Source organism: Rhinolophus sinicus, linkage group LG07 (genome assembly GCF_036562045.2).
Source record: "Rhinolophus sinicus isolate RSC01 linkage group LG07, ASM3656204v1, whole genome shotgun sequence".
Taxonomy (NCBI): Eukaryota; Metazoa; Chordata; class Mammalia; order Chiroptera; family Rhinolophidae; genus Rhinolophus; species Rhinolophus sinicus.
The window spans coordinates 88,688,656-88,712,929 of record NC_133757.1 but is presented as its reverse complement, the minus strand read 5'-3'; the positions used below and the strand labels follow the sequence as shown (position 1 = coordinate 88,712,929).

The 24,274-nt window shown below is 55.9% G+C and overlaps 2 protein-coding genes across 2 annotated transcripts; both read right to left on the bottom strand.

Annotated features, from left to right (window-relative positions):
• Window positions 1–7,013: 7,013 nt before the first annotated feature.
• REEP4 (receptor accessory protein 4) lies at window positions 7,014–11,039 on the bottom strand. The gene is made up of 8 exons (XM_019714319.2): window positions 10,534–11,039; window positions 9,643–9,715; window positions 9,190–9,266; window positions 8,978–9,098; window positions 8,423–8,536; window positions 7,878–8,013; window positions 7,603–7,757; window positions 7,014–7,515 (listed from the first exon to the last, which is right to left on the bottom strand). Exons 1-8 carry the CDS (start codon window positions 10,563–10,565, stop codon window positions 7,450–7,452), a joined length of 774 nt encoding a protein of 257 aa, XP_019569878.1. The 5' UTR covers window positions 10,566–11,039; the 3' UTR covers window positions 7,014–7,449.
• Window positions 11,040–14,267: 3,228 nt separating this feature from the next.
• LGI3 (leucine rich repeat LGI family member 3) lies at window positions 14,268–22,705 on the bottom strand. Its single transcript, XM_019714305.2, has 8 exons — window positions 22,089–22,705; window positions 21,127–21,198; window positions 20,280–20,351; window positions 19,873–19,944; window positions 19,677–19,748; window positions 18,794–18,963; window positions 18,478–18,642; window positions 14,268–16,411 (listed from the first exon to the last, which is right to left on the bottom strand). Exons 1-8 carry the CDS (start codon window positions 22,292–22,294, stop codon window positions 15,594–15,596), a joined length of 1,647 nt encoding a protein of 548 aa, XP_019569864.2. The 5' UTR covers window positions 22,295–22,705; the 3' UTR covers window positions 14,268–15,593.
• Between the last annotated feature and the right edge of the window lie 1,569 nt (window positions 22,706–24,274).

The following is a 24,274-nucleotide window of genomic DNA, read 5'->3' as shown; positions in this document are numbered from 1 at the left end:
AAGCTCGGGAACTGGAGCAAAGGGCGGGAGGGGCCGGACCGGGCCACCGTGGGGCGGGGTGCCCCCTGGGGTGCTAGGGCAGGCGGCTGGGAGGGGGCAGTGCCAGAGCTGGCAGGGGCAGTCGGGTTCTCACGGGTCAGTGATGGGCGCTCTGACCCACGCCAGCCGGCCCTGTGCCTGCTGGACCACTCGCTCCTGGTCCTCTCCAGCTCTGGCACATGGGCACACCCATTGGCCAAGTCTGCCCTGCCTTCTCACCTGGCCAAGCTGCTCTTCACCTTCTGACCCAAGACCCTTCCCAAGACCCTTCCCAGGGCCCAAGGGCACAGTGACCTGCGTTAGCAGTTCTGGGAGGGCCTAAGCTCTAGTCTGTTCCTGCCCTAAGAGCCTCAGTTTCACTAAGTGCCTGGAGAGAAGGTGGGACGGGGTGAGTTCCACCACCTGCTCCAGCCTTCTGTTCTGGGGGTCTGCCCCCTTCCTGTTCCTAGTGCTTCCAGGCCCAGCACTGGAGAGGAGCCCATGGGAGTGGCTCCTGGGAGGGAGCAGAGAGGAGGAGAGGAAATGGGAAAGCAGGGCACCCTCCACCCGAGGAAGCATCCCGGCTCCTCTGCGGGGGTGGTTCCAGAGCACAGACGCAAACAGACAGATTCAAACACACACAGACAGATTCAGACACACACAGAAACCCACACGCCCAACGGGCGCTTCCCTTCCCCTCAGGCACCCACCTCCCACCCCTAGACTCCCCTGACTCCCTGTGGAAGCCATCCTTGGCCTGCCTTCCCCCAGCCTGGGACAGAGGCAGCAGCACCCCACCCACCCCATCCCATCGAAGGGATGAGTTCTCAGATACCCCATGTAATCCCAGGTCACACCACCATCCCTGGAGAAGAGAGCCATGAAGGGCCAGGAGGGAGTCTTCTTCCCAGGAGACTGGAAGGGAAGCAAGGGTCCTTTCACCATCTGAGGAGAAGTCGAGGAGTGGGGAGGAGAGGGGACCTGAAAGGGCTGGCACCCGGCAGGACTTGGGTCAGGTTGGCATGGATTCCTTCTGCCCCTTTGCCTCCCCCCAGAGGCCGGTTCTGTGGCTGGGCAAGCTGGTAGGGGTTGTTTACTTGACTGAGTTATTAACACTCCCTTCCTCCCCCAGCTCCCCTGAGGGGTGGCTGGACCTGAGTGTGCCAGGGGCAATGATTGTAAAGGGTCTACCACAGATTGCCATCCCAAGACCCTAATCCCCCAAGCCCCAGGCTCCTGCTCCCAGGCTGGTTCCAGGGAGCAGAAGGGGACTAGGGTGTGCCTGTGGTCCCCCATCTGTGTCTTCTAGCAGCCAAAGCTTGTGGGAGAGTCTGGGGGGGGGGGGCGGGCAGAGATTCCTGTGGCTTAGGGCCTAGAAGAGGCAGGGCAGGGCAGAGTAGGAGCCTGGGCTGTCGGGGCCCTGAGGGCCTGTCATCGTCATCCCTAAAGAGGATGGGGACTGTCCCAGGGGAGTAGGACAGACACCTCCCTCCACCCCACTCCCGCTGCCATGTCTGCTTTGTCAGGTCACAGTCTCTGGACTAGACCAGGTCTCTCAGGACAGGCTCCTGAAATGCCCAGGGGGTCGTGGGGGTGGGGGTGGGGGAAGGCGCCCCTTTCAGACCTCACCCAGCTCCCCATCCTTCTCCACAGCCCATGCCACAGGCCCACAGAGCCCTGAGAGCTGGCTCCTCTGTGCCTGAGGACAGAGCAGAGCTGAGGAGACACACAAAAAGACACAAACACAGAAGGGAAGCCACACACTGCGTGGACACAACGCTGGATTCATGGACAAAGGCAAGCGGACCAGTACCCGCAGACACGCGTGGGTCCACCCGACCCCACACCGACCCCTTGCACACTGACACAAGCTCACACACATCACACACTGAGACATACATTCATGCTGACAAGCACAGCAGCACTCACGAGCCAGCTGCCCTCATGCTGTCCCCAGAGCCCCTTACCTGGGCAAGCACAGTGCCCCTCGGGTGGAGCAGCCCCCTGCCCAGGGGAGGGCAGCAGGCGGGGGCGGGGGAAGGAGCCCCGGAGAGTCAGGCCAAGCTGCCACTAATCCGGGCGGGGAGAGGGGGGGCACCCACGTCAGAGCGGGGACTGCCGGGTGGAGGGCATCTGAGGACATCCCCTCCCACACACGCGGCCGTCTGGGCACCTAGCCCTACTTCCCCAGCCCCTCCATCCTTCAGACAGCTGAGGCCGGCCTCCCCCCACCCCACCCCCCACCCTTGTGGCAACGCCTGGGGCGGGGGCACGGGGGAGGGGGAATACCGGGGCGAATTTTCCCAAGACCTGGGGGGAAGGGAGAGCAAGGGAAGTGTGGAGATGCTTTTTGAGCCAGGAGGAAGCTCTGCAGCAGATGCCCCCTTCCGCTATCGCCCACCCACCCACAGCCCTGACCTAATTCCTCTTCTCAGTCCTTGCCTCCCCAGTGCCTTTTCCTCTCCGCCACAATCTCTTCGAGGGGCACTCTAACCACCTGGTAGAGAAAGCTACCTCATTCTGCCTTGGTTCAGGACCTTTCACCCAGCAACTCCAGCTCTGGCCCCTAGGATTTCCTGGTCAGTGAGCATCATCCTCTTGCCCAGGCTTCTGTTCCTGCCCCAGCTATTGGACAGCCCAGTCTGTGATGCCGGGCAGGAGATAAGAGGCAAGGGCCTGAGTGTTCATCTCCTCATCCCCCTCCAATGTGAGGCAGTGCCAGCAACTCCGCAACTCAACCCCTACCGTGTTTCCCCGAAAATAAGACCTAACTGGAAAATAAGCCCTAGCATGATTTTTCAGGATGACATCCCCTAAACATAAGCCCTAATGCATCTTTTGGAGCAAAAAGTAATATAAGACCCCGTCTTCTTTTTGGGGAAACACGGTAGGCTAGGGCTGTGTGAAACAAGGGCCTAACTACACTGCAGCCACAAAGAGTCACAGCTAGAATATGGCAGCAGCGGGGCCAATGCATATGGACGCAGTAGTGGGGGCAAGGGGACCAGGACACGGAGGGGCTACAAGGCGGAGAGGGGCTGGGAGGCAGGTGAGTGAGAAGAGCCACTTGAAAGGTCTGAGGGATGATGACGTGGTACAGAGGAGGGGAAAGGGAAGGACACCTGTACCTGGGGACATGGAGGCAATGCATGAGGCCCTCAGAGGCAGGCATGAAAGATGCGGAGGCTGAAGAGTAAGACCAGGGCACCAACCAAGCAGTGCACGTGCTTGGAGGGGGCTGGCCTAGGCTGCTTCATCTCTCCACCCGATGCCCAGCACGGAGTCTGGCACATCTCTGCTCCAGGCCAGTTAGAAGGGTGGCCCCACCCTGATCTTGCCTGAGGAGGCAGTGGGCACACTGGTGGGTAATGGAAGGCTGGGAGCTGTGAGCAGACCAAAGCATAGCCCAGCCTTCGCCTAGGGGCCAGGCCAGAGAGGGTGAAGGACAGGCCAGGAGCCCTAGGCAGAGGGAGGGAATGCCGGCAGATGTCTAGTGATCCTCAGAGGGGTAGGACAGGCTCTGAAAGAAGCCCCGTTCACACCAATGCCCCCGTCTCAGGAGCACGTGTGTGCTTGGCCAGAAATGCCCCAGAACTTGGACTTCTCCTCACCTCTTCCCCTCTGGCCCCAAGGTGTCTTAGAACGCATACAATTGCAGCAGCCATTTGCCAAACGTGTGTCATAGAGACCCTGGCATTTTTCAAGTCTCTGTGATGGGCACCAAGGAGACGGAGGGCACAAAATGAAAGCAAGGACATCCCCACCCTGGAGGAGCTTATAGTCACTCCATGCATTTGTTCTTTTACCAGCAAACATTTGCTGAGGCCCCCTAGGTTTCAGGCCCCGTTCTGGGCACTGCATGATGACTATTGGAGGGGGCATGTTAATGATTACAAAGCGCTCCTCGTCCCACCCTGGGGAAGTGGGGGGAGCTTCATGGAGGAGGTGACGCTTGAGCTCAGACGTCAGAGAATAAGTGGGCCTTCACCATCGAGCCACTCGTGAACGACAATATTTCACTTGGGCTAAACTACCGTTTGTTCCCGGCTGGGATACAAAAGTGGATAAGATGCCAGTCTGCTCTTCATGAAGTCACCACGCAGTGGGGGAGAAAATATGATGTGCTCAAGGCAAAACCAAAAGTCCACACAATAACAGAGATGGCGTGGTCTTGATGAGTACTCGTCTCCAAGAGGGCAGGGGGAGTGATTACAGAGGACTTCCTCAGGGCCATAAGGTCTGAGTGGGCTTCAAAGGGCAGATAAGAACAGGACGACTTGTGGGGTTAGGGAGGAAGAGCATGTCAGGGGAACAGCATGGAGCCATGCAAGGGTCCATGTTGACGGAGGTGGGCAACACGAAGCAATTTGGGTGTAGGGGAGGCCAGCTGGGAAAGGAGGGTTGGGCAGGGCTATGGGCATCATATGCACAGGACAGGGTGAGCAGGCCAGAGATCAGAAGTTTTAGGAGCTTGAGGAAGGGGTGGCAAGTCAGGGAAGGCCCCTCAGAGAAAGCAGGTCTGGAAGGAAGGACATGACAGGCTGGGAAAGAAAAGACTGGAGGGCCGGAGATTCATTCAGCTGGAGCAAAGGCCTGGAGGCTGATGCTGGAATTAATGTGATGTGCTCAGGAGACAGAAATAGGAGCAGCGTGGCGGAAAGCAGGAGTGGTGGGGACACCGGGCCAGGGAGGAGGCTGGGGTGTAAAGCAGGAATCATGGATCTGAGACAATATCACCAATTCAGCCTGGGGACCCAAGTGAACGTGCTGCTCACTCTAAGGCCCCATTCTAGGAATGAGGGCATGTGTAGACCAGCTCCCATGAAAGCTCCCTCACCGCCCTCGCCCCCACAACATCAGGCCTCCCCCCGCCAGCTCCCTCTCCCTTGGAGTTTTTGCTTCATTTTGCCCCATTCATCACACGCTTCTCTGTTTTGTTCCCTCTATCAAGGCTGCTTCTGGTCAGGCTTGCATCAGGAGATGGGGCCCCAACCCCTGGGTAGCACAATTGCTTCACCTCTCTGAGCCTCAGTTTTTCCATCTGTAAAATGGGTGTAACTCCTACCTGACAAGCTTGTCAGGAGGATTCAAGGAAATCATCTGTCAGGTGCCCAGCACAATGTTTGATACATCCTAGTCTCCTTCTCCTTGCCTCCCAGGCAAGAAACATCTCATTTACTTTAGTCCTGCACAGCAGTTAAGTACACTGACTCTGGAGCCAGACTGCCTGGTTCAAAGCCCAATTCTGCCACTTACTAGCTGTGTGCCCTCTCGGTGTCTGATTCCCTATTTGTAAAATGGAGATTATAATAATAGTATGTACCTCATGAGATTGCTGTGAGGATTAAATTAATGTGTGTCAAGCACCTAGAGCAGTACCTGCTGGGGTGGTCACGTTCCAGGTGCTAGCCATTACTAGACTTTGCATCCCCCAGTATTTGGCAATATGCCTCATACCTGGTAGATGCTCAATAAAGATTTTTTGAATGAATAAATGAAGAGATAATGAAACAAGACAATGCAAGGGGGCAGCAAGATAGGAAGTCACTGAACACCGAGATGTGAGGAGCTAAACCACCCTGGCAGATTAAGTGCCTCCCCCAAAGAAAACCCTGATAATCCCCACACCAAGAGTTAATCCAGAGTGGCCGGATAGCTCAGGTGGTTAGAGCGAAGCTCTGAACAACAGGGTTGCCAGTTCGATTCCCACATAGGCCAGTGAGCTGCAACCTCCACAACTAGATTGAAGACGAGATGCAGCTGAGCTGCCAGAGGGGCGGCCAGATGGCTCAGTTGGTCTCTCATTGTTGAGAGCGCAAGCTCTCAACAACAAAGTGGCCTATTCAATTCCCTCCATAGGATGGTGGGCTGCGCTCCCTGCAACTTAGCTTGAAAACTGGTGACTGGACTTGGAACTGAGCTGCGCCCTCCACGACTAGACTGAAAGAACGACTTGGAGCTGATGGGCCCTGGAAAAACACAGTTCCCCAATATCCCCCCCAAAAAAACAAAAGAAATCTCAAAAAAAAAAAAAAGTTAATCCACCTTCCCCAGGTCATTCCAGGTTACCACCCCGTCTCCCCTTTTCACACCCAACACCCTCATCCACCTCTGCTTATTGAACAGCAGGATGGAAGAGCAGCTATGAAGATGGAAGAGGGGAGCAGCCCTGGGTGAAACCAGCATCCAGGGGCAGGAGAGGGCAGAGCCTGACTGGCTGCCCCAGGATTAGGGTAAGGGATAGGGTGGAGGCAGCCCAGGCACAGAGCCTGAGTTTCAGGACGACACAAGAGACTCCGTGGTTGGGGCAGAGGACCAATGCCCATGGGCAGCAGGGAGCAGCAGCAGAAGGGCCATTGCAGGCCAGGCCAGAGTTCTGCATGGTCCCTCCAGCCAGCCAGCAGCCAGGCCCCTGCAGGGCAAGGCTCTGGCGAGCCTCCGAGCCCCACCCTCCGTGACCTGGAAGCTGGGGGCAGCCCAGACCCTAGCAGCTGCTGCCCTCTCGCGGCCACTCTGTAGAGGCGCCACGCTCCCAATGTTATCTGAGTATTTCTTGAACCCAATGCCCCTGAGCTGCCTGGAGACCCCTGAAGGCCCACGGAGGAAGTCAGTCTCTCAGCCGCAATCTGCTCCACAGCTCACAACCTCCCTAGGTCATCACGTTGCCCAAGCCCCCACCACAACTTTGCTCCCACAGGTTTCTCTACCTATCGTACAGTGCACCTTCTGGTCAAGACCCATCCTGCCTCTCCCTGACTGCAGTCTTCTTAGCCTCTACCCTCTCTGTGTTAGTCCCCCACTCTCCCATCTGTGTTCTCAGGGGTCCCCAAGAGCTTTCTGTAACAGGACTTGCCCCATCACAGCTCTTTGTCAATGGCTCTCTGCCCCAGAAGACTGGGCCCCTCTGGCAGTGTCTGTCCTTTCCTTAGCCTTCCTCCTAGGCTGTTTACTAATGAGGCTATGAGGACTAAGAATAAAAGCCAGGAGAAACAAAACACTGTTACATATTTATTTATCAAAACTTGCACAAACCTGACTTCATTCACCAACACAATACACACGAGGACACACACACAGGCCTTGGCAAAGGCTGTCAAGTACTTTGAAGGACAAGAAGGAAGAACACAGTTGGGGGGGCTTTGGTTGCATTCACAGGGGCCTGGGGAAGTCTCTGGTCCCATCACTGAGAAGGTAGAGGGAGGAGAAAGGCAATAAATAGAACCCTGGGCACAGTCTGCTTTGGTACATTGCAGCTCATCCCTGTGTATGGCCCACAGCACCTGCCCCTGGCCCTTAACCAACTGCAAGAGCCAGGAGGGCAGAGCCTGGGCAGCTGGTGCAGGCAGGCCTGATGTGCAGCCAGAGGGCCCCTCCAACAGCCCCAGCGCCCTGCAGGGCACGAGGTGTAAGACTGGGCAGGTTCTGTAGCCCCTAGCTGCCCATGTCTGAGGACACAGTCTTTTTCCTTGTCCGGACCTTCAGGGAGCGTGAGGTGCCCTGTGGGAGAGAGAACAGGCACACCATGAGAGGCCAGGCTGAAGTGCCAGGGCAGCCCACCTCCCCTGTGCCTTCCTCGCCACGGACCTCCCGCACCAGCGGCTTCTTCTTGATCACACGCAGGCTCTGGCTGCGGCTCAGAGGCTTCTCTCGGGCCCGGGTTGTCGGATGGGGCATGGCCTCTGTATCGGACCATCGCTCATCCTCAGTGTCGCTGTCCTGCAGGCCCCCTGCTCGGTACCCTGTACGGAAGAGAGGGAAGCCAGGGAGGCAAAGCTGGGCATTTACAGTCTGAAGGCCTGGGGCCAAGCCCTGGGGAAGCCACAGTCTGCATGGAGGAAGCCATCCCCCTGCCTACTCACTGATGGGTGGCCTTCGGCGGGGCACCTGGTCCTCCAGGTAGAGGGGATCCTGGTAGGTGGAGACGGGGGTGTCGGGGATGGAGCGCAGGTCCTGCATGGAAAAGCTGCGTAGCCTTCCGGCCAGCGCATCCTGACTCTGCAAGAAAGGGAGAGCCGCTGCATCACCTGCGGGAGGGCGCAGGGCTCCTAGCAGGAAGGGGCTTCAGCCAGGGCAGTTGCCCAGGGAAATCAAGGGCTGACCAACAGGTAAACACCGGGGAATAGGCCTCAGAACTGAAAGCAACATGGCAACCTTCTAGCCCCAGGCCTTTGTGGCGCCAACTAGAAACTTAAGGCCCAGAGAGCAGGAGCAGCCACTTGCAGTGTCCGAGCCAGGGAAGTACACACTTCCAGCTCCATGCTCTTGCCAGTACTCCACCTGGCACCTCTTACCCCTGTGCCGATACGGACAGCTGTTATCTCTCAGCACCCTGACAGAGAGCTGGACTCGCCCAAAAGGCATTGGGGGTGGGGAGGGGCTGCTGGAGGGCTGGGGCCCAGGGCACCTTAGTGGCAGCCTGCACAGCAGCTGTCGCAGCAATGTTGAGGCCCCGTTTCCCAACGCTGAGCATCGTTTCATAGCTGCGCTCCTTGGCCTGCACGATGTATGTGTCAATCTCCTGTAGACGAAGGCAGAGAGAGCTCAGGGGACGGCTCGAGTCACTCTTCTTCTGCAGACCCAGAGAAGCCACTGGCTGCCACGCCTCCCAGCCTACCCCCACCCAGTGGGCCTGAAACCACACCAAGAGCAGGGCTCGGCATTCACCTAACACCCACTCCCACACCTCAATGAATGCCCATGCTCCAGCCTCCCCCCACTCCCCGCCATCCCCAAACCAACTTCCAGCTGATGTTTCACACTCTCAAAAGTCCACTCCCCTGTGGCCCCATTTGATTATCCCAGAAGCAGAAGAACGCTAGACTCTGTCAAGGTCCCACAGGTAAATAGCAGCAGGATTGGGAATTAGAAACCAGGTGTCCCCCAGTGTCCTGAACTAAGTTTAGGGCTCTTTCTCTCACACCCACCCCTGTGCTTCCCTCCCTGCCTCCCCCTGGGGTACCTTCTCATGTCGCGACAAGGACGGGTGGACGAATTTGCGGTAAAGCAGGCTGGCCCCCTTGGTGTAGGGTGAAAGCAGCCACAACACGAAGGCCATCTTGAGCTCATAGTAGAAAGGGAACCTGTCAGAGCACAGGGGGGCAAGGTCAGCCAGGGAGCCAGGCTGAGTGTGGGTCATCCCTTCCCACTGCCCACAGAGCCCTGCACCCATACCAGGAAATGAAGATGTCTGTGAAGATTTCCACCGCCATGAAGAGTGCAAAAACGATCCAATACATCATCCACCGGACCTGGGAGGGGGCAGGGAGGTCAGAAGCCTGCAAAGCCAACTCCCCTGTCCTGGGCTGACCCAGCCCTGAGATGCCAGAGAGCCTGTCCCGCTGCATTCTCTTGGCATCTGTATAGCCCTAGAGAGATGCCTCCGAGAAACTGCCACTCATTCCTGTACCCACCCCCAGTGGGCTTCACCCCTAAGGTCCTGCACAGGCACCCTAATAGCTCATCCTCCACCCATACCCACTCTGCTCAGGATCCAACAGCCGATTATGCCCCTGGAGGGGGGGGGCAGCTCAGATTGTCCCCATCTTGCCAAGTCCTACCATACCCCCCAAGACTGTCATCCCACCCCTACCTGAGCCAAGCCCTCCTGCCAACCCCCATACTCACATATTCACGAATGTTCTTGGTCTTTACAGCCTTGTAGGAAGCGTAAGCTGGGTACAGCATCCCAAACACCAGCCTAGAAGAGCAGCCCAGAAAGCAGAGGGGGAATGTGAGGGGCACCATGACCCCCCCATCTCCCCACAGGTGGCCACCTCCCCCACAGGTGTGAGGTGACAGTGCCTACCCTGTTCTTCCCGCTTGGCTTGCACAACCTGCAGCTGAGTCAGTGCCCTGGAGGCCACCTCCCCACCCTGTTGTTTACAAACATCCCAAGCCTGCCCAGGCCTGTGCAGTGGCCCATGGGTGCATGATAAAGCCAGAGCACACAATGCCACTCAACAAGGTCGGTGGGAGACAGTCTTGTGAGCTGGTGAGAGCACCAGGCTGTCCCCTCCCATGGACATGCAATCAGGTTCAGGCCGCCAGACCGGGCACTGCCAGGCTGCAGACAGGGATATTCAAACCAGGTACTAAGTTTGAAAGGTGAGGAGGACAAAATGGGGAGGTGAGGCCAGCATGAGTCACGTGACTACGCATATGGGAAGCAGGCACCTGGATTCTCCGCCCACAACATGCCACGACACCTGTGTTTGCCAAGGGGCTTAGGGCCAGCCTGTGGTTCTCCACCCCACGCACCTGTCTGCATTGTGTGTGAGTGCAGAAAGGGTCGACATCAGCCAAGGAGGCTTTGGGCGCTGGGGAGACAAGCTCGCGGTGCCGGATACCGCGTGCATGCCCCAGCCCGCAAATCCGTTAACCTTTGCGGTGAGTGTTGGGGGGGCGGTTGTTGTGACGGACCTCAGAAAGTCCCCTTTAGCACCTGACGTTCCCGGCTTCCACCCCAGGGGCGGGCTGGCACCCGGGGAGAAGGGGTGTGAGAACGGCCATACTCACACCACCAGGCGACAGATCATCCAGGACACCATCCTGCAGTCTCAAGGGCGAAGGGAGCCCCCAAGAATACGTCCCGAGAGCCGCTCAGGCGGGGTTGGGATGGGGGAATCGGCAGAGGTGCAGGAACCAGGCAGGCGCTCAGGCTGCCCCTTGGCGGAGGAGGATTTCGCCGCCCCCAACTCCGCAGTGCGGAAAGACCAGCTGGCTGGGGCGAGGAGACCAGAACCCCTAGGAACTGACTTGGAGCGGAGGCCGGCGGGCGCGCTCTTCCGCCCCGCCGCGCCGCTGGGACAGTTACGGCTCCGACCCGCACGTCCTGCTTCGGAGAACCAGGGGTTCTGCTCTCGGCCGGGCGCCGCTGCGGGTACCAGGCGGAGGGTGGCGGGTCGCGGCCTCCTCTAGTGGGAGTGCCTGCGGTCTCGCGGCGCCCTGCCTCCGGCACCGGCCTTGGGGCGGAGTTTGCAACTCACTTGAAAGTTGCACGGAACTGGGATCTGCCCAATCCCAGGGCTCCTGCGCGCTGCGCAGGAGCAGTGTGGCCCTGGAGGGGGCGGGGCGAGGTCAGTGAGGCGAGCGGCCTGCCCCTTAAAGGGGCGGTGCGCCTCCGACTCGCGGGAGGGGCTAACCGTAGCTGCTGTCCTATTCCGAAAGATTAAGGGGTGGGAAGCTGTAACCGAAAAGGTGGGGCTGAGGGAGGAGGAAAGGAAGGAGTTTTGGATTCCAGCGTTTCGGGGCTCCTTCAGTGGCTTCTCCTTAATGTTTCGTTTTTCCCCCAGTAAAATGGAAAAGGCACGAGATGGGTGTAGGTCCCCTCTTCGAGGCTCAGGCACAAGCTGGAAGAAGGTTTAGCTGAGCAAATCCAGGTCTTCCTACACTGGGTCAGGAGCTCAGGATGGCCTCAAAGATGCCGAGCTGACTAGAGGGAAAGCCGGGGTGGGGAGAGGGAAGCGGAGAGACTCATCACCCCGTCAGCCTCACCCGGAAGAGCGAGCTTCAGGAGCTGACTTCTGTCTGGGTACCTTGCCAGAGCCCACAAGGCTGGGCAGGCTGACCGCGAGGATTTGAGAGATTCTGGGCAGAGCCCCCAGCTCCCCATGCCTTCTTCACCAGAAATGTGAAATTCCACCTATTCCTGTGAGCCAAGAATACAAATATCCTTGAGAGCTTAATAATATCACCGACTGCCATTTTGTAGTGCATTTTTGTCTGCAGGGTCTTGATTTTTACAAAGATCCTTTTTTTACCTTGTAGGAAATACGCTCAGTGACGAAAAGTCATTTGCCCACCCATCACCTGGTGGTATTTGTTGCTGGTCGGTGGATAAATGCTTGGCTGGATCACTCTTTTTTTTTTCCGTGTGGCTTTTGGACGATGGTGGGAGGCTCAAAAGACAAGGCAAACCCTGCTGCTTCTACAATTTCCACATGGGGTTGCATTCAGCGTACCTCTCCTGCTTGGTGCCTCCTTCTCCCTCTAAATGGGGAGCACAGCATCCCCCCACCCTGCACAGCCTCTCCTCTGCCTCACGGGGCTGAGGGGAGGGTGACAGCAGAGCTGCCCAGAGCTGTGGGGGCAGGAAGTGGGCAGTTATTACTTTTTATTGGAGCCACAGTTAACACCCACCACCCCTCAGAAGGATGGCATAAGTAATGATGGGGCCAGGGAAAGGAGGCTTCTTGGGAATAAATAAAAACACATTGTGATTATACTTAATTATTATCATCAGTTTTATTGGTGTTGCTGAGTGTGAGAACTAGCAGTGAAACTGGCCCTCGGGAGAAACTCCCTCGAGGCCCTGCTGCCTCCCTCTCCCTACCTAACCACCCCCTCACCTGGGCCTCGCTCCCACCCTGCATTGAAGGAACAAGAAATGCCAAGGGCTAGTATCCCACCATCCATCTCTAGGCACAGTCCTTGGAGCAGAGGGTGAGACCGGCTCCGTAGGGGACTAGCTCAGGAGGAGCGGGGTAGGGGTAGGGGATGCAGAAGAGGGAAGGGATATTCTTTCTTCAGGAGGTAAAGGTACCTGGGCTGAATGTGTGCATGTGAACCTTGGGTCTTTTGGTACCTGCCACAGAACTGCCTTCTCCCCTTATGACCTTCCAGAGTCATAAGCCTGACCTCAGCATCACAGGCCTCTCTCTACCCCTCTCCCCCCCATTCATCAGGGAAAGCTCCTCTGTGTCAGCTATAAGCCGTCCCAACTGGGACAGTCTCTCACATGGAGACTTCTGGTGCCGATAACTGTGCTTGGGAAATCTAAGGGACAAGTTGTGAGGAGTTTGCTGCTGAAAGCAGGGCCTAGCATGCAGGGGCATGACGCTGGCAGCTGTGGGGTATCATCCTCCTCAGCTTTGACAGAGTGAGTGGATTCTGCCTCCCATGGCCTTTGGTCCTGAGCTGTTGACACAGTCACCTGGTTACACTGGGTTGCTAAGCAGCTCTCTGGACACACAGATGACCCCCAGGGCAGATGACCAGGCAGGCATAAAGTAGATTTCATTCCCCATGTGCAGAGAGCTGGGCATGCAGGAAGAGAAATGTCTCCTATCCTTGGGAGGAGCCCGAGGTAGGGGTGTGGGGGTGACAGAGTGATATTTATCTTTCTACTGGGTGACAGACTGCCAACGGGTCCGGGAGACTCAACTCACTCTCCCTGGCAACCTCTCCTTGGCACAGCGTGAGGGCCCATTCCCCATTTGAACAAGCAGGACAGGAATTCCCAGAACAGTATGAATGGGGGACCCAATGGGGCGCCTGCTAAGCCAAGGGCACTTGCATATGGTTTGAGGAAATGGAAATCCAGACACATCACCTATGAGATTCTCCATTGTGACGGGTGGTCAGGAGCAGGGTTGGTTGGGCATCTGAGACTACAGGTAAGATGTGGGGTACAGGGGTTTTGAGACCAAGGATGGATAAGGAACCCTAATTCACAGACAGCAGTTCTCCCCAAAGGGCACCCTTCTCCTCTCCCACAAAACAGCCTTCTCTGTGCTACCTCTGTGTCTCATATAGTCCTACAGACTAACAAAAGTCATACTTCTTTGCCAGACATACTCTTTGAAGTGTCTTGCGTATATTAATAGACTAGATATTGAAAGCATTTAAATTTCACACTAACCCTGTCAGTTAAGTATCATGATTATCCACATTTTACAGATGAAGAAACAGATGCAAATAGGCTAAGTGATGTGGTTGAGACCACCCAACTAGTAGGTGGCCCAATCAAGATTCGACCAAGTAGGATTTATCATCTGTGTTGCAGAGGGAGTTCAGGCTCCGGGAAATCAGTCCATTTGCTTGAAGTCTCTCACCCAGAGCACAGGCTGGCAGGGATAATGGATATTTACCCAGCAGAGGGGGTGGGGAGGAAAGGCACTACTGACCTTGTCCTTGGCCCTGTGGATTGGAGTGACCTGACAGAGGGACAGACTCCAGTTTCAGTGGCCCCAAAACTGTGATCTCCAGGAAGGAACATTTGGGCCATGAGTCAGCCCTAGGTGGTGGAGACTAGTCACGTTGGCCTAGTGTCATCACCATGAACTCCTGACCCCAGGACCAGCTGACCTTGCGGGTGTCCTCTCACTCCTCAGAGGGAAGGGGGCAGGGAGGAACAGGGTCTGAAAGCCAACGCTTTCCCCTTGGGAGCAGCAGCGACAGAAAAAACACACTCGGTTCTTAATGAAACAGCTACTGCTGACTTGCCACTCACTGGACACCTGAGAGCTGGCAATGGGGTGGGAACTTTTTATTTGAAGTAAGTGAATTATAGCATTGCACCCAAGTGCCCCCAGCATCCTGCCACCAGGAGCCCCTCACACAGTCTGGGCACAGGGAAGAGCCTCCCCTCCCATGCCTTCTTTACCCGCCTTGCACCTCACAGCTCTCCCCAGCACACAGCAGAGGGCAGCAGAAGCTCGGCTCCCAGGAGCCACTCCGTAAGGCCCTCATCCTTCTGCCACTCAGCTGGCACTGAAAGGCGAGGCCCCTGGTGTGTGCCTCTGTGGACTGGAGGGGTGCCAGGACCCCAAGATGCTCTCCAGCCCAGCTCTACTCCTGGCACCCACCCACATGGTTCAAGTGCTTGTAGGGCCCCTGGCTTGACCAGCTCTTGGACCCATCCAACGGAGCCAGCACAGCTCAGGGTCCACATCTCAAAAGAGGGGCTGAACCAGAGGTTGGGGATCTGAGGCTGGGGCAGCTACAGGAAAGAAAAGCAGAAAAGCTTTTGTCTGGGTGGTCTCCTGTCCACAGGGACAGGGTCAGAAAAGGAAAATCCCGTGAGAACAGAGCCAGCACTAGGAAGAAGTCAGGGTCTGCTGGGGCTGTTGTTACTGCTTTGGGCAGAGGGGCTTTGCCACCAGGAGATCAAGAGGGCGCCCAGAGGCTGGCACCACTATTCCCATCCTTATCAGCTGCAGGGTGTGCATACCAGGGGTGAGCAGAGGAGAACGGTACTGTGTGCCCCCTCCAAGAAGAGAGGGAAGACAATGATGGGGAGCCCCTTTCATCTGGGCTGAATCTGCATATGTGTGTGGGAGAATGGGTGTGGACAGGTGTGTGTGCGTGTGACTGAGGGTGCGGGCCAGTGTCCACGTGTGCATGCAGGAGGAGCGGAGCGTGGGTGAGTGTACCCACAGTAGGAAGGATGTGGTCATGGCTGCAATGTGGGGTATAAACAGGTTAAACGGACACCTGGAGCACCAACAGGAGAGACTAGAGGGTCAGAAGTAGCCCAAGACCCTCGCTCCCAGCACCCCTCCCCCTCTCCAGGCTAGAGCATGTGGAAGGCAGCAGAGTGAGGGGGCCTGCAGATGGGGTGTGGGGTCCACAGGTGTCCACAGACAGAAGGGCCCCAGGCGCTGGATTTCCTGGGGCATCTATGAGTCCTCGTGCTGATTACAACTACGATTCGTGGCCCCCAGGGCCAATCCACGTGGGGCTCCCCAGGAAACTGTGTGTGCATGAGGTTGGCTACATGTGTCTTCACATGGGCACACATGCTGCTCACACAGAGGTTCCCCCTCAGCCTCCAACCCAGCGGTCTCGGCACCCCTCTAGGCACTGAGATCCACCACTATGTGTCGGTACACAAGTGTCTGTCCCTTGAAGCTGGGGGCCAAGAGCAGTTGGGCGTCCCCAGCAGGCATGTAGCAGAAGGCCCGAGGGGCCTGCACAGCCAGCTCCTGGAACCGCACAAACTTCTGCCGCCCCTCATCCCACTGGTAGATCTGGGTGAAGGAGAAGTCACTGCCCAGTGCCAGGTAGCGGCGGCCCCCCACAAGGAAGGGCTGCAGGGCCAGGGAGCCCCGGGAGGGCAGGGCCTGCACCTCGGAAAAGCGGCTGCCCTCCCAGCGAAGGATCTTTGAGTCCCCGATGTAGCGGCTGAGGCACAGGTAACTGTCACGTCCGGCACGGAAGTGTTTCACAGCCTGGGCATCAGGCACCTGAGTCACCTCACCCTGGGCCACAAACTGCTTCTGGGTGCGACTCCACTGATAGATGACGGGAGCCTGGGAGCTGCTGGATACAATCAGTCGAGGCTTGCCCTCACCGTCCACAAACTCCAGATCGGTGTCGCGGTGCCAGGCGTGCAAGGCCTGGTGGGAGTAGAAGCCATTCTGGTGCCAGCGGTAGAGGCTGGTGGCGCCCGCCTTGGAGCTGTCGGCCACGGCAAAATACCAGTCACCGTCGATGCGGAAGGCCTCCAGGTCGTTCGGCTTGCGCACGCGCTGCGGGTCGATGTCCTGCAGCTTGGTGAAGCGTGTGGTGTTGGGGTCCCAGTGGTAAATGTAAGAGCCTCCAAACAGCTGGGCCACCACCACATACAGCTGGCTATCCACCACCATGGGCTTGCAGTGCACCGCGGAGGGGGCTGCCAGGAAGCAGAGAGGCAGCATCAGGCAGCGCATGCGCCAAATGTCCCGCCTATGCCACAGCCTCAGAAAACAGGGTCAGTTCCTTCTGCCTCTGGGCCAGGGGTAAGGGCCTCTGCTACAGTAGCTCCTCTCCACTGAAGGTCATCTAATTGTTTCACAGCTAGTAATCAATCTCAGCATCCCCTCCTTCCACTCTTGCCGCCAGGGTTCAAATATAAGCTGACACTGAGCACAAAACAGGTTTTCCTAGATATTGACTGACTGTTGAACCATAATGTCAATTATTAAATTTATATTGTGTGCAGTAACTGTGCTAGGTATGAGTGCATTGCCTCAATTAATCATTCTGAAATGCACCCTATTATTTTGCCACTTCACACAGAAAGAAACTGAGACTCAGAACTAAGTGACTTGCCCAAAGCTATCCCACCAGCAAGTGGCCAGGCAAGGGGAAAGAGGGAGTGTTTGAGCTCATCCACAGCTGGGTGCAAAATGACAGCTTGCTGTCCGGAGAGCTGTGTATGAAAAAGCATTCTCCCAAGAATTCCCACTTTTGAAAGGCTTATATGGACGAGAACAAGTGTAGTTGTGCTCACAATCAGATTGGTCTGACCCTTTCGCAGGCACCCAAAGCATATAGGGACACTCTCCTCACCTGTCCTGGGGTCCCCAGTCATCACCTTCACCCACCCTCTGCTTTCCATCACCCCACCTCTCCTCCAACAGAATCCCGTGCTGAGCCTCAGTCTCTGGCCGTCAGCACCTAGGTCCGTCCCACAGCCTTGGTCTGCCTGCCCAGCTCCTGACGATTACCTAGCTCCTGAATGGCAGCTCAGACCCTCCTTGCCCACACACACTTGAGTACCTCAAACTCCAGTTTACCAAAACTCGGCTCCACATCTACCCCAGAAACTGCTCCTCCCTATCTTCCAGTGTTCTTGTTGTCAATTTGTGGCACCTAACCACCCTGTCCAGAAATATGGGAGGCCTTCACTCACCCACAGCTGATCAGTCCCCAAGTCCTGTCAACCCTCCCTTTTGCTTTCTAGTACAGTTTGTGTAAAATTCATGTCATTTCATCCTTAAATGTTTGCTAGAATTCACTGGTGAAACTACCTGGACCTGAAGTCTTGTGTTGGGGAAGGGTTGTTTGTGTGTGTGTGTGTGTGTGTGTGTGTGTGTGTGTTTAATGACTTTCAAGTTCTCTGAAGACAACAGGGCGATTTAAATTTTCTGTTTCCTCTTGTGTCAGTTCAATCCTCTTTTCTAAATATAACTCTCCATCCCCACTGCTGCTGCCCCAGTCCAGGCTCCAGCTGACCCTCCCTACTGGTCTGCCCACATGTCATACCCCATGTCTAGCCACTCTCCACGATGCTCACAGAGGGAGTTTACTAAAACACAGACGGGATTGGTTCACACCCTTTCTCAAAGCCTGTCAATGACCTGGTCCTCATCTCACTCAGGCCTCGTCTGCCACTTTCCACCTTGAACCTTCTGCTGCAGTCACATGAGCTGCTTATTGTTTACACACACCTGCACTCACACGATAAGCTGTTGCACACCTTCTTGACTTTGCTCATGCTGTTCCCTCTGTCAGAACACCCTTCCCACATTTTATCCCTCCTAGCTAAGTCTCCCTTGGCCTTCTAAATTCGGCATAAACTCAGTAGATCCCAAACTGAGCTGACTAGCTGCTCCTATCTCCTCCTCCTCAGCTCACTGGCACCACCTAGTTACTTAAGCCAGGAAACTGGTCAGCACCTCTGACTCATCCTTCAGAGGTGCCCTCAGCTAGGCATCCCTTCTCTAGGAAGCCTTTCTTCATTTCCCAGGGTAGGCTTCCCCTTTGTGCTCCCAGAGCATCGTGATCACATCTCCCTCCTAGCACCAACATACTATATGGATGTTATCTGTGTATGTATCAGCCTCTCTCCAAAGACTGAAACATTCTTACAAGCAGAGACCATGTCTCATCTATCCTTCTCCCTATAGGAACTCAATGGAGAGGAACAACGGAGCCTACCCGCCCACCCAGCACAGCCAAGCGTGGTGAAAGTACCTGGGATTCTATCATAGTCTCGAAGCTGCCGTTCAACATAGTCCCACTTGAGGACAGCGCAAGCACTGGCACCCGGCTGGGCCAGAGCCACATAGAGATCGCTGGAGTAAAGGAAGGGTTCAGCGGACACCGCCGGGAAGGACAGGGTCTGGTACAGCACGAAATCTGCAGGGATGGGGGAGGGCGGGGAGTAAGAGCTTGCTAGGAGGTAAGGGCTGCTCTGCTGGTGAGGCAGGAGGTTGGGGGGTTTAGGCAGTGCCTGTGGAGCTGCCCTGGGGATGCCTAGCCTGAGGCCAGAGGCAGGGGCACCTCCTACCTGTGGTGATGCAGTCGAACTCCCGCAGTGGCAAATCCTGCACCTTGTGCTCTTGGAAGCGGGGTGGGCTGGCGCAATAGATGGGGGCCACCGTGGTGTTGGTGTGTGCCAGCCACTCCACCAGCCACTTCACCTTGCAGTCACAGTTGAGTGAGTTGCCCCGTAGGTCCCTGATCACAAAGGTGATGGAGGGGACACAGAAGGGGACAGACTGTCAGCTGTTCGGCCCACCCAGGCCCTTGAGGTTTCAGAAGTAGATATTATCAAGGCTGTTGCTGGTTGCTCACATGGCATCTTTGCGCTGATTAGAAAAGGGTTCCCCTCAGGATGGATGCAGCCCCATGGACACATGCTTGGCCAGTGGAGTAGGGGCTCAGTTCAGCCTCTACTTACCTCCTTAGGCAGGTGCCTTTTGCAGTGCATAAACTGCACAACTCTGTTCTGTACCCCAGTTCCTTCTATCCTTCCACAACCCAGGGCATTTGTTTTCTTGTATAAATACTAATCAATGACTTTGGTTATGTGACCAGACTTTAATGTAGATTCAAATCAAGCATGCATTCAGAAAGCACATGTTTAAAAAACATACATAATGTCTCATGTGCATTTTAAGAGGGCCCACAGATGCCTTGAGAAACCCTAATTTAGAAGCCTACCGATATATATATATATATATATATATATATATATATATATATATATATATATATATATATATATATTACTCTTACTCAACCTAGCCTTCCGAGAGTCCCCCGTCCCAACCCAAGCCCTTCCAGCCTCTCAAGACCTTATGATCCTCCCAATCCTGGCTCCCACAACACTACCTCCAGGGACATGCCCTTCTGTGGTTCTGTTAAAAATACTAGGACTCAGGCCTTACAAGTCACTCAGGATGTCCAGGGGCCGAAAGATGTCTCTAGGCAGCGTCTGCAGGTTATTGTTGGCCAGTGAGCTGCAAGAGAGACCTCTGGGTCACCTAAAGATCGTGACCGAGGCCAAAGGCCATAGGAGATGGGGATGGGGGGAGGGGTGGGTAGCACTTTGGTTCAGAGAGTATACGTGTGGAATGTACTCACAGGTGTGTTAAAGACTTGAGTCCTCTGAAAGTAAACTTGGATAGTGCCCAGATGTCATTGTTCTCAATGAAGCTGGAGGAAATGAGAATTGTTTCAGTCATCAGTCAGGATTTCAGGACTGCTTCCCCAACCTATTGTCTTATACCCCACCTAGGTTCCAGACCATGGCCCTGAGACAGGCTTCCACTCCAAGTCTGGTGATTATTAAGCCTGCGGTGACAGGGCATCCAGGCAGGATGGTTTAGATAGAGGGACGGATGAAATGACCTCTGCTTGGGTCCTGCAGTCAGAGGATTCAAAGGTTCTCACTTCCCCCAGGCTTCCTCAATCAACCTCCCCTCTCAGCCCAGCCAGGCCCTCTTCCTTCCTCCCTTCGAATGCCCATTTCCCCTTTCTTTTCCACGCACAGGTACTGCAGGTGCGACAGTCCTGTGAAAGAGTTGTCTCCGATCAGCGTAAACTTATTGGAGTTGAGTAACCTGGAGAGACAAAGGCAAAATTAGAGCTTCCAAGGGCATGATTGCTGCCTCAGCCCTGGGATTCCCCCAGGCCTGGCTGCCCTGCCTCCCACCTTCGGGACCCCAGCAGAGAACCCCAGAGCAGCCTGGATAACAATGCCTGGTCCCAGAAACTCCCAGGGTCCCTACTTGCTCCTAGGATAAAAACAGTCGGTATAGATTTCTGCTGGCAAGCTGGGTCCTTCCCCACTGGTTCGCTCTGCGTTCTGTCTCCTATCCTCACTCCCCACCCCTCCATCGGGGACTGATGGTAAGAAGGAGGTGGGGTAACTCCCGTGTATGCTCTCTTGTGACTGGGGCTTTGAATGTAGACAGCCCCTTTTAGAATTACAGGCTATCTGGTCTTCCTTCTGCTTGGTTTTTCTTCAAATCCTGGGCTCACCTGTCTTTAATACGACCCCTCTGCCCTGCAGTGTCCACCCTCAACCCAAGTTATTCCTTTGGGTCTCCATTCCTAACTGGGCCCCAAACACCCACTTCTTGGCTTTTGCATGAGACCTCTGCCCTTCTCCCCAACTGCCGCTTCCTCTACCCCTCCTGACTCTAGGCTGCTCCACCTTTTGTGACAGATCCCATCGGGCATGTAAAGGTCACCTGCATCTTAATCTCCAAAGGCTACCGACATGGGCTCTCCTCTCCCCAATCCAGGATCTGTCGCCTTCCACTGCCCACCCCTTCCACTGCCCATCCCTTTCCCCAAACCACCAGCCGCCTTCCTCAAGGCCCCCGTCCATACAGGAACTGCAGCAGTGGCAGGTGGGAGAACGCGCCATCCTGGATCTCTGAGAAGGCAGTATTCACCAGCGTCCTGCAGGGGATACCTGAATCAGTACTGTGGGGAGTATGCAGGGACTGTGCTGGGCTGGGGGGTGCATGGTGGACAGGGCAATGGTTTCTATAGGCACTTGCCCTGGAAACTCGCCATTTCACCAGCCTGGCCCTCCACCTGGGCCTGTCTTCCCCTTCTCCTCACTACCTGCCTTCATCATTACCCACCCAGACTGCCTCCCTGAGCACCGATGGCCGCAGGCTCAGCTTCCCCCTCAGCCAGAAGAAGGTTCCATTACCCACACCTTCATGGTCCTCCAAACACCCACAGTTGCGCTGGGTGCTGTTGAGGGGTGGAACCCTGGGGTGGGAGTGGGGGGATTAGCACTGTGCTCTTTTTGTTTCCAGAGGCTGCCGCTGCAAGTGACAGGTTGGCTGGCCCTGTGCAGAGTGGCTGGTGAGACCGTGGCAGGGGTCTGCCCCGTGCAGGGTGCTGTGTGGGTGCATCTCACTCCTACCCCTTCCCCTGCTGCCTCCTGCCCCACATCCCTACTAGAAGCCTTTCTGCCCTTGGTGTGACATCACAGACAGGGGCCCACATGCTGGCGTAAACAACCCCCTCCCGTCTCCCCAGTCCTGAGCCCTGCACATAGTAGGTCTCCTTGATGCTGCTGGTGGTGATTCATTTTTGCCCATGAACCCCTGCTTTCCCCAGCCATGGCTGCTGAGCCTGCATGACTGCAGAACTCCCTGCCTGGCTGATACCTTGAATCTCCAGTTATTGAGGACTCCCCTGGAGGGGGGTTTCCACAGTCAGCAGAGGGGAAGCAGGGTTCTCCCCATCCACTCCCAGAGCTGTTCATGCCTTCCTCCCTATCTTGGCTCACCCCCCCCCCACGGCCCCCCCCCAGGCCAGGGCTGGGCACTCACAGAGAGATGACCTCGGAGGGCAGGTTCCTGGGCACTGCCTTAGAGTCCACGCAGAAAGCCGTGTCCCTGGTGCAGGAGCAACTGGGCGGGCAGAGGGGCGTTTTGGGGGGCCTCTTGGCACTGACCTGCTGCATCAGGCAGAAGCCAAGCGTGGACAGCAACAGCAGCGGGAGCCGGGAGCCCAGTCTGGGCCGCAGCCCCGCCATGCTGCCGGCAAGGTTTGCCTCCGGCCACCGGCTGCCCCTGCCCCACCGCTTTCTGCCACTCTGCGGGCTGGCACCGCCTGGCCACCGGCAGCCGCTGCCGCAGCGAGGGGCCCGGCTGCCGGTTGCGGAGAACGGACTCCTCTAGCTCTCGGTGCCGGCTGCAGTCCTCTCCCCTGCTCGCTCCCGCGAACCGACTCGGATTGATGCGCGGAGAGTAGCGGAGCAGAGGGCTGCCCGGCTGGGATGGCTGCGGACTGCGGAGGCGGCCGCGGGGGCGCGCAGGGCGGAGGGGGGAGTCCGGGCTGGGAGTAGCCAACGAAGGGAGTGGTTGCGGCCCTGGCCGCTCTGTGCTGCATGCCCTACCGGAGGTCTCTGGGCCATCTGCTTGTGTCTGGCACCCAGAGCGTCTGTGCATGTGTGCGAGATATACATGTGCATGTTAGATGGCAGGACGGCGTGCACACCTGTCTCTGCAGGCCCATGAACAGATCCCCTTGTGAGGCATTTCTGCATTAGGGATCTACGTCTGTGCCTCGGTGTTCCCGTGGGCATGCCTCGCCCTCGGGGGATACGTCTCCTAAACAGATTCATGGGCATGTTATAAGTGACAGGTGTGTATCTGCATTCACAGTTGTTTCCACAGCTCATGAACATAATGTGCCATTGTGTCTGTGTGAGCAGAAAAGGGGAATGTCATCACTGAAGCTGGCGTGGGAATGTGTGGAATTCTGGAACATTTCTCTGGCACAACCACAGCCTGTTGGAGCTGGGAAGGGCCTTGGACGTTTTCCAGTCCAGCCCTGTGTTTAAGAAATGAGGAAACTGAGGCCAGAACCAAGAGGAAAGTAGCCAAGATTGTTATCACACCTACTATGTGTTGTGGACTCTACTTACTCCTGTCCACCTTTTGAGGCAGATGATATTAATCTCGTTTTACAGAAAAGTAAGAGTTATAGTACCAGGGGGAAAAAAGTGACAGAGCAGAGGTTTAAATCCACTCTGCCCAATTCCAGGCTTCACAGTTGTTCTTCCACACCCGGGGTTTTCAGTGTGGCCCAGGCAGCCCAGGGCTCCTTGAGAACCTTTCAGGGACTCTTTGAGGTCAAAACAATTTTCCTGTTAAAGACATTATTGCCCTTTTCACTTGCATGCTCTCACAAAGTACCCTGGAATTTTTTTCTATTAAGCCATAAAGGAAAGAAATTTGTAAAAATGTAAAACAATAACATTCTTCTCTCTAATTTGTTTTTGCTTTGTAAAATGATTTCACTTAAACTTTATGCTATTTATGTTATGTAATGGGTTTATTATTGCTATTTTAATTTAATCCATTAATAAATATTTTTTAATTTCTCAGTAGATATCAATAGATATAACCCACATAAACAAAAGCTCTTTGGGGTCCTCAATATTTTTTAAGAGAGTTAAGGGACCCTGAAACCAAATGTTTGAGAATTGCTGCTCTATGCCATATTACCTCCCAGGGGTGTGGGTGTATGGTGTGTGTGTGTGGGGGGGTGACTGTCCCAAGAGCTCCCAGGTACAGGACAAGGGGAGCCTAGAAGTCAGGTGACTGGGCTCCCAGTCTGGTGCTCTTTATACATCAGTTCAGGAAACCAAGATCACCGGGTTTAAGATGCTTTCCCAGCTGACCCCAGCGTCAGCCAGCAGGGGATTCTTTGGTCTGAACTTAAGTCCATGTTCTGCCAGACAGGGATGCCCTGGCCCTTTGAGGCATCCAGCTTCCCGTGCTGCCTTCCCCATGCCAGCTCGTGGGAAGATAAGCAATGGGGGTGGGGAGAGTGGCTGGGGCAGCTGGGCAACCATCTCCACTCGTCCCTGGCACGGCTCTGCCCAGGACACAAAGGGCAGAGTGAATCCTGTCCCGCCCCTGCAGCTGAGGGGCTGGAAGGAGAAAAAGGGAAGACACACATAGAAGGAGGGGCTATTGTGGGGCTTTCCACTGCCACAGTTCTCAGA

Excerpts from the sequence above, each read along its gene's own strand:
- LGI3 (XM_019714305.2), bottom strand. The coding sequence starts at position 22,294 with ATGGCGGGGCTGCGGCCCAGACTGGGCTCCCGGCTCCCGCTGCTGTTG. Across the intron at positions 18,643-18,793 it reads GTTCGACTGCATCACCACAG|ATTTCGTGCTGTACCAGACC; the intron begins GTAGGAGGTGCC and ends CCATCCCTGCAG. Across the intron at positions 16,412-18,477 it reads AGACTATGATAGAATCCCAG|CCCCCTCCGCGGTGCACTGC; the intron begins GTACTTTCACCA and ends GCTTCCTGGCAG.
- REEP4 (XM_019714319.2), bottom strand. The coding sequence starts at position 10,565 with ATGGTGTCCTGGATGATCTGTCGCCTGGTGGT. Across the intron at positions 8,014-8,422 it reads CTGTGCAGGCTGCCACTAAG|AGTCAGGATGCGCTGGCCGG; the intron begins GTGCCCTGGGCC and ends CCTTTCTTGCAG. Across the intron at positions 7,516-7,602 it reads AGAAGCCGCTGGTGCGGGAG|GGCACCTCACGCTCCCTGAA; the intron begins GTCCGTGGCGAG and ends TCTCTCCCACAG.